Source organism: Tauraco erythrolophus, chromosome 6, assembly GCF_009769465.1.
Source record: "Tauraco erythrolophus isolate bTauEry1 chromosome 6, bTauEry1.pri, whole genome shotgun sequence".
Lineage (NCBI taxonomy): Eukaryota > Metazoa > Chordata > Aves > Musophagiformes > Musophagidae > Tauraco > Tauraco erythrolophus.
Genome location: NC_141470.1, coordinates 65,874,313 through 65,883,107, shown reverse-complemented (window position 1 = coordinate 65,883,107; position 8,795 = coordinate 65,874,313). Strand labels below are relative to the sequence as shown.

The 8,795-nt window shown below is 46.6% G+C and overlaps 1 protein-coding gene across 1 annotated transcript; it reads right to left on the bottom strand.

Annotated features, from left to right (window-relative positions):
• Nucleotides 1–240: 240 nt before the first annotated feature.
• Nucleotides 241–2,502, bottom strand: GPHB5 (glycoprotein hormone subunit beta 5). Its single transcript, XM_009979135.1, has 2 exons — nucleotides 2,299–2,502; nucleotides 241–429 (listed from the first exon to the last, which is right to left on the bottom strand). The coding sequence occupies exons 1-2, from the start codon at nucleotides 2,500–2,502 to the stop codon at nucleotides 241–243; spliced, it is 393 nt and encodes a 130-aa protein (XP_009977437.1).
• Nucleotides 2,503–8,795: the final 6,293 nt, after the last annotated feature.

The following is an 8,795-nucleotide window of genomic DNA, read 5'->3' as shown; positions in this document are numbered from 1 at the left end:
TTTCCCCCACAGGATTTGCTACTGTAAGGCTGTGTACTACGTTTCTACAGCAATAATGCTTTGAACAGCACAGGAAGAGGGGATTAAGCCTCATCTGCCCAGAAAAGTCAATTATTAGGAGCATTCCAAGGCGAGATCAAATTCTGGACTGACTTACACCCTCTGTAATGCTGGAGGTACCAGGGGTATGAAGCCAGGGAAGAATTTGGCCCCTCCTCGCCTGACCTGGGAAAGGAGAGATCAGGCGGTCTCACATTCAGTCGTGGTGGTGGAGCAGATGTCGCAGTCGCAGCGGATGGCCATGGGATAGGTGTAGAAGGGATCCACGTCGGGGGCACACTTGGGCAGCTTCACCGTCATCATCTTGGTCTCGTTGTAGGTGCAAACACGGTGGTAAGACTCGATGTAAGGTGGTTCCAGCACTGGCTTCTGTTGGGGAGAAATGTTGGCCTTGGGCAAGAAGCAAGACAAACATCTGGAGTCCCAGTTTCCTCAAGGGGATTTACTGTAAATAGGGGAGCCACTGGATCAGGTGGAAGGGGCCATGGAAATTATTTTTAGGTTACATCCTTCAACACCTGCTCCTTGGAGCTCTGCCATGGAGAGAAGTGGGTATATGTGTGTGTTTCTGTTTGTTTAAAGCATAATGCTACAGTTAAAGCTGCTTGAAGGAAAAAAAAAGCCTATCCAAAAAGCTGGTTTTCAGCAGAATACTAGTGTTTCAACCAAAAAAGCAGCTGCTTTCTTCCAAAAGGATTGATTTTCCATGAAAGAAAATGCATTCTGCTAGAAACCCTTCCCTGTGCATGAGCTGCATAAGAGCAGAGGTGCATCCAGGTGCCAAACAGCTGTTTTTTTCCCAACCAGACCAGTCTTCCCAGTCAGGCAGCAGGTCTCACAAAGGTCAACAGATGTACACCATAGGGGATGCACATTCCTCCTGAGAAAAACAGCTTGGCCAGAGACCTCAGCCATCAGAAGGAGACAGGAGCCTGAAGATCCTAAAACCCCCACTCCCATGTTGTATCACAGCAGGATTGCTTTTGCTATAAAGGGAGTTTTTACTTGACAGGGGCACCCGTTTTCCAAAGGCCCCAAGAATGGACAGTGCAAACAGGAGCGGGAGCCCACTGTCCTCCGCTCCCTTGCACAGATGGGAAACAGCATAAAGTAACACAGTCAGGAGACATTTTCTTTTTCTTTTCCTTTCTTTCCTTCTGTGCTGTGTAAAGAGCCTGCCCTGGGAACTGAGAATGATGACATGGAAAAAGAATGGGTGCGACATTTCAGCAAGAAGATACTCAGACACCCTTCCTCTTACCAACCACCCCATCCAAACACATCATGGTGCTTTCTAGAAGCTGTTGAGCCCACAAACAGATGCATTCAGCTTAACTCCATCCCAGCAGTATAGCAGTACAGTGAGAAAGTCTGCAAGGTCTGTGCTGCCAGAGGAGCTTGGGAGTAGGGGGAACCAGGCAGCAAGAGGTCCCTCAAAAGAACCTTACCCCACCAGGGAAATCTGGCAACTGATGGCCTTTCTCCTCATCCCACCAAGCAGTGAAAGAGGGTGGCTGGAGCTGGCACACAGACCCTGGCTCGTCCTCTGATAACTTATACAGACCCCTTGTCTTTGTGTGGTTAAAATCTCTCTGGAGTCACTCAAAGCTTCCCTGAATAAGTTAAACTGGGACTGGTCCCTTGAGCCTTCCAGCAGCAGAAAGAAGATGACAGTCAGAAACTTGTTCTCTGAAGTGTGTGTAGACATACTTATGCTCTTTCTTTCTCCCCCTGTACACCCTCCAAACATAACTACTTCATATTTATACAGGGCTGCAACTGAAAACAGGACCAAATTAGAAACAGACATTATCTTTGGGATTAGCTTTTTGGAACAAAATATATTACCCATCAATTGGGAGCTCCGTCTTAATCTCAAAGGAATTTTTGCCAGTAAAGTAATAAAGGTCTCCTCTCCTTAAGTGTTCGAGCTGTAAGAGGCTTTCAAATTGCATAAGAAGAGTATTACATAAGTGCTTCATTAATGTTGGCACGTGATGTGCATCCCCCTCTGGGGCAGCGGAAGGAGGGAGGAAGCGACTTAGAGCAACGCGCTCCGCCACGACAGCGGCAGCGAGGGGGTCGTGGAGCGGGACACAGCCCTTGCCCATTTCATAGGTAGCCACAAGCTACCTCCTGTTTGGTGGGTTTCTTTCGAGGGCTTCTCTTGGGGGGTAGAAGCCCCACTCAGGGATGTCGGTGCCCGCCGGCCGTTCCCAGCCCCGGACGCAGCCTCACCTCCCAGGTCTCACAGCGTCCCCAGCACGCGTCCGTGGTCACCCGCAGTCCCCGGCAGCCGGGTTTCTTGGCCAGGAAGGTGAACTCTCGCACAGCACAGCCGATGAAGGTGCGCAGGTCGATGGCGGAGGTCTTGACCGTGCTGTCGCAGCCGGCCAGTGGCAGGAGAAGCAGAGCGGCCAGGATCACACCGTGGAGCTTCATGCTGAGGCAGAAGGGAGAGAAGAGGAGGGCTGGGAGAGCTAGCGAGGTCTAGGAGGTAAGAAGTGCACAGGCACAGCTCCAGATCTGGGATGTCCCTTCCTCCCCTCAGACACACTGTTCCCCATTCTCATTCAGCCCGAGAGAAGGTGGGCAGATGTACGAATGAGGGGTCACCTACTCCCAGAAGAGTAAAGTGAAAAGGTCTAACAGAAAGCAGGGGCGTGCAGACTTTCCCTACAGAGCAGTGGGGTTTGCCTGGAAGAGTTAAAGCCACCCACCAGTGCCTCAGACTCACTGATATCTCCATATTGCAGGTGTACTTTGCAGCAAATGCCTTCCTGCCACCCCAGCTGGGTTGCCCTGAGCTTGTGTCACGCCGATGGTTGGGTAGACCTTTGGTTGCTCTCTCAGTACACAGAAAGTTATTGGCTGAAGTCCCTGACAGTACTGGCCCTGGCAGGGTCAGTCTGGAAGGGCTCAGTCTGTCCGTCCGTCTGTCTGTCCTCCACACCTATGGGAGGTGGCAGGTTCCCTACTTCACAGCACAGGGAGAAAGCAGCGCGACTGCAGCTCCATGCATTCAGCAGGGTTAGGTCTGCAGGTAACACCAGCTCTTTGACCAGGGCACTTAATTCTGGATTGATCCCGCTTACCATTACCTTCAGTTAGGAGCCAAATGTCCCTGAATTTGTGCTATAATCCCTGGAGAGATCAGCACCTCCCAAAAGCATTATTGGAGTTGCCATTACCAATACCCTGGGCACTGGATTTGTGCTTTGTGCTGGTCCACTCCCAGGGCTGCAGCCAAAGAGGCAAATGCAACTGTTGGTTGTTCCTCCTGCACACACTGCTCCACCAGCCAGCTCAGACACAACCAAGGCTGCTAAGCCGGTGAACAGAGCTGGTTGTATGAGGTGGATGTGTCCAAAGTGACCAGACAAGGCTTGAAATCCTCACATCTTCCGAGCAGTCCAACACCACCCAGCTCCCTCTGATACTTGCTGCCTTTCTATCTCAAACCATCAGTGAGGAGAGCAACCAGCTTCTCTGGAAAACTTTCCCTGTCAAAAAAAGAGAGCTGGAAAGTTAACTCCAAGCCACAATATCCATTTTAAACCTCGCATACTTGCACTGTGTTTAAAAACGCCCACCTAGAAACCCCAGACTTGACATTTAACTTTGAGAAAGTCAGCTACAGCACGGGGCACACAGACTTGTGTGCATCAGCCCGTGTCCTCAGCAGCACAGACTTCAGTTAAAAGAACTTGGCCAGCCTGTTGCCTGCTGATGTTGGAGTCTCTAGGCTCCTGTGAAAACAAATGCTTTAAATTTGCTAAATCAGAGTTTTAGATCAGTGCATGAAGTTTGCTACAGTGAACCCTCCATATATGTGGCCATGCACATGCTATAGTTGTACATGTGATTAAACGAGTGTATGTTTATATATAAGCTTCAACGGCGTTAAAAAAAAAAAGCTAAAATTTCTTATTTTTAAAAGCAGACATGCAAAAGAGACAAACATCAGAGCAAATTGAACACTTATTGTTTGCCACTTGAGCAAAACCTGCTGCTTTATTCCTGAGCTGGAGCCATGACGCAGAGCTAGCACAGAAGTGCACTCACCCAACTTGTCGGAGTCAGATCTCCTCTCGCAGTTTTAAATTGCAGACGGTGTTTCAGGACGTCAGAGTGAGCAGCAGGAGACCTGCACGGCAATCTTTGTCGTCTTGGTGCTCAGCAGAGCTCCCTAGAAGCTGCTACTGGGCTGCTTAATTGCTCAAATTTATAGAAAGGGTCTTGTCAATCAAGGCAAGACAGAGGCAGATCCTTACTTGAACTACCCAAGGCATCAAAGTCATCGACTGTAAAAGAAGCCTCTCCTTTCCAACAGAGATGAGCTTAAAGGGTATTGTTTCATAGCATCAGCCCTGAAACAAAAGGAACGTCTTGGTGAGTGAAATAATGAGCATGCACTGGGGCAAAATGGATCTTCTTTTCCGTAGTGGAATTGCAACACCTTTGCGAGGATATTGGAGATTGGCTCTGGAATCATCGTTATCCCCCTAATTAACAAGCCCTCAGCAAACACCCTGAAGGGATACTTTTCAAATATTTGTGCCAACAAACCCCTGAATTTTTGTCAACTACACAAGGCCTTTTTTACTCGATTGCTCTGTACAAGCAAGGGCAAGGGATGGGGGAGGATGTGTGAGTCTGCAAGAAAAGCAAATGTTCTCTTGACGCGTCAGGCAGCCGTCACACAGGTGAGCACCACTGTGCAGAGGAAACTTGGAAATCGTGTCCATCGCCTTCGCCGCGCAAACACAAGCTTCAGCTATTCATAGGACAGAAAGAGGCTGAGGAACCAAGCTTGGTACTGTGGAAAACTCGCTGGTCAGTGAGTTCATAAACGACAAGCGGGTGAGAGAAGTGCAGCCATAAGCTCACCCAGTGATCTCAGGAAAGTCACCTCCCTTCCCTGGCACCAGCTCGTGGCTGGACAGGGATTTCCCAGCGCTGACTGCTCCAATACCCAGGCACATCCAGAAAAGGCACAGTGTCAGCAATTCTGAACCCCTTGGGATGCTGTTAAAGGAAGTCACAGCAACACAACCCAACCCCGTGAAGGGAAAACACAGAGAAAACCTTGATTTAAATAATGATGTTTTCGAGAAAAAAAAACAAACAACCAAAACAGCATCTGTTAATGTCCATTAAATGCATCTCATCAAATATGAAACGGTGATTACTGCATCTTCACAGTTTACCTTACAAGTATCATGTCGCTCACCAGCCTGGGCTGCGGCACCAAGGACGCTGTTGCATCCTCCGCAGCCAGGAGGAAATGGCCTGCCTCTTGTAGGCAGGATAGGTACCTTGAGTTGATTAGTTAATTAGTAGTTCATTAGCTCAACTCAGTCCAGCTGGGTAAGAATGATTGGTGCCATAATTCCCCCTTTTTGTTTTACCATTTTTTCTGTTTTCACAAAGGCTTTATGGGTGAGCAGAGACCCGGCCCATTCATCCAACTCCAGCACGCTTCCCTCCCGCGAATACCACGTCGGGGCTTGCGGCTTTACCTTCTTCTCCCAAGGACTCTCGCTCAAGCTCCCGGCTCCAGCTCTGGCTCCGGCTCCTTTGGCTCGGGCTCTCGGCTCGACGAGGGAGTCGGGGCTTCCCAGGGTCTCACGGATGTATCACGTCAGGGTCACCAGTTGTTGCTCACCAGCCTGGGCTGCAGCACCAAGGACACTGTTGCATCCTCCGCAACCAGGAGGAAATGGCCTGCCTCTTGTGGGCAGGATAGGTACCTTGAGTTGATTAGTTAATTAGTGGTTCATTAGCTCAACTCAGTCCAGCTGGGTAAGAATGATTGGTGCCATAGTATCAAATGTATACTTCTGGTGGGTTGTCTTCAGGCCTTCCATAGCATGACCTACGGAAACCAGCAAATAGTTATTTAGGAAATGTGATGTTGCAGCATTCAGGACCAAACGAGGTATATTACATAGGTGTTCTCCCTTTTCAGGGTGAACGACCCATGGCTCGAGGTCCTTGTTTCACTCATGCATTGGTCAATAGCATGCACTTGGTGCAGCAGCAGGACTCGTATTGATGCTAACACCTCCTGGGAACCCACCGAGTGCTTGCTGTACTTTCCTTTTTAGCTTGGAGCAGCCACTACTCTTTTTTTTTTCTAGTTACTATGTGGCCCTGCTATTTCCCTGGTCAGTAAATTACACTGGTTACAAACATACAAGGTGGCATGTCAAAGACTGGTTATTCACCCTCAAGACTTGCCTTTTCTGTCTAAATTAAGAAATGGTGATTGGAAGATGTGAAAGAGGGAAGCAACTCTTTTGCCCACAATGCTATTGCCATATTGCCATCATGACATGGGAAGCAACAGAAAAGCAAAGCAAAGCAAAGCAATCCAACAAAAAAAAGCCCCTCAACAACAAAAATAAAGGATTTATTTGCAAGAGGAAGGGAAGAACAAAGAAGAAAGGAACAGTTTTTTTACTAAAAATTTGAAAACTGTCCTGAAGTTGAGAAAGAGAGGATGTTTAAGATCATTCCCAGTATTCTTGCTTATTATTATTCGCAGTCTTGCTAGCAGAAAAGCAGACTCCAGCTTCAAGTGAAGACCCATCAGGTGGGATATTGGGGGAGGAACGCTGAATGGAGGTATTGTAATTGTCTCCATAGACATGATCATCAGACATGTCCTGGACACCCTTTTCTCCAAAATCAGATCACAGGGAGGTCAAGAGGAACAGCCAAAGTCTTGTCACTGATCTAAAAGTATCAGCAACTTTCCACACACACACAAAAACCAAACAACAACAACAAAAAAAAAACACGAAACATTTTGCTGTAATTTTTGCTGACCAAAAATAAAGCTAGAAAATAAACCTTGAAACTCTTTTAAAAAATGTACAGTTTAAAAGTTCCTGACTTGCACAGAAGGCTGGTAAAGTGAAAATACTGGTCATAAGTTCCCTTTATTTGATTCTGGAACTGTGCCAGCACAAATCAGCCCAAGATTAGAGACAGGTACAGGAAATACATGCCAGATGGCAGATCAACCAGCTTTGACAGATCCCTCTTCTTCTACGGATTAGAAAAACAGGTGCTGGACTTTTGGTTTGTGCAATTCAGTTTGGATTCACTGACTTCAGCTAATGAAGATTCTGTTCTCTTGTCTCCTTTTGTACTGAATAACCTCATACAGTAAAATGAAAGACAAATTGCAAACTGATCCCTCTCACTTATTTTCTCTGTTGAAAATCCTGTCTATTCATGGGGCAGACACCAATTTCTGAAGGATTTGCATCATGTCTCATGAAAAGCATGCATGTTGGCTTTTTCCCAGGCAGAGTTTTGTTGGCTTATTGTTTCATGATTTTTTTTTATTAAAGTTAATTAATAAATATAGCACCCACGCGTACTCTTGGCCTTCAGTATACATCAGAAATTTAAAAGCTGCATATTTTTTCTTTCCCTGGAGCTTTAAAATTTATTTGAAATAAAAGGTGACGTATAGATAAAACTTCTAAAGATAAATATGTCTGTTATTTACCTGTCCTCTTTTTGAGACACACAGGAGACAGAAGCAGATTGATCAGAGGAGCACGTGTCATGAGGATCGTGCACCCACTCATCTATTCAGGCTTGTGTGGCTTTTCCTCTGAATTCTGGACAGGCAGAGCAGAGACATCAAGGGTGATGTTCAAGGTGTCAGAGTTATGAGCACTGCTAACTTACAGCTTTGTGTTCTCCTCAGCCAAGCTATAGCGAATCTCACAGGCTTTGCACTAGCGCTGCCATGGGACCCTACTGCAGCCTCCACCATGTGTACCATCACTGGTTATGAAGTACTTGTGGGCTCAATCCAACCAATTCCCAGCAAATCCTGAGAGGGGTTTGGACTTCTCAGCAAATCCTTAGAGCCCACCTTGGTCTCCCAGTGACTCTGGTTGCTCTTGGCAGGACAGCATCATTCCCGGGTGCATTCTTGGGAGATCTTGCCAGCAGGGAGGATGCTTTGGTCCTGAACTGGCCCCTTACTGACTTGTCCTTGGCAGAGCTCTCAATATACAGCCCATGCACTCCAAGAGGCTTTCTGAAAAACAGCCTCTCTTGATCAGAAGACTTCTGGGCTCTTAGCCTAAAACACGGGGGATTCCATAGATGCAAAAGACCTTGGACATGCATAGGTTCTTCACTGCCTTCTGGATGCAGCTTCATGCTGTCTTTCCCTATCTCCTCTCCCAGGTACAGAAAACAGACCAACACCAGGTGCTGTTCACTTCAACACCACGTAAAACTCCAAAATTAAAATTATCCAAACAGATTAACTAACATGAACACCCAAATTCTCAGTGATTCAGAGAATTCTTGTCCTTCGATGATGGGCCTCTCAACTTCAAATATGCCCTAATGTATTTTTCCTAGTATTAACCTTCTATGAGGACTATTTATATTTCAATAGGTCTCAAGATATTCCAGGTACTATGAGCAATTCATCTGTATCCTGATTAATTCAGAACTTGGAAAAAGAGAGAAACAAATAGTGGAGGGGAAAGGTGAGAGCTCATACACAAGTGAAGCAGTACTGACAGTGATCATGATCGTATTTTGTGTAGCATTTGGAGTAGGTTAAAAAAATTATTGGCACTATTTTACAATAACTAAAATCCCACCGTGTTTTCCAATGAAAAATCATTGTTTTCATATAAGGTGCCAAACTTCTGGTTTCAGATTGAAAACAAAGATTTATCTTTTTTTTT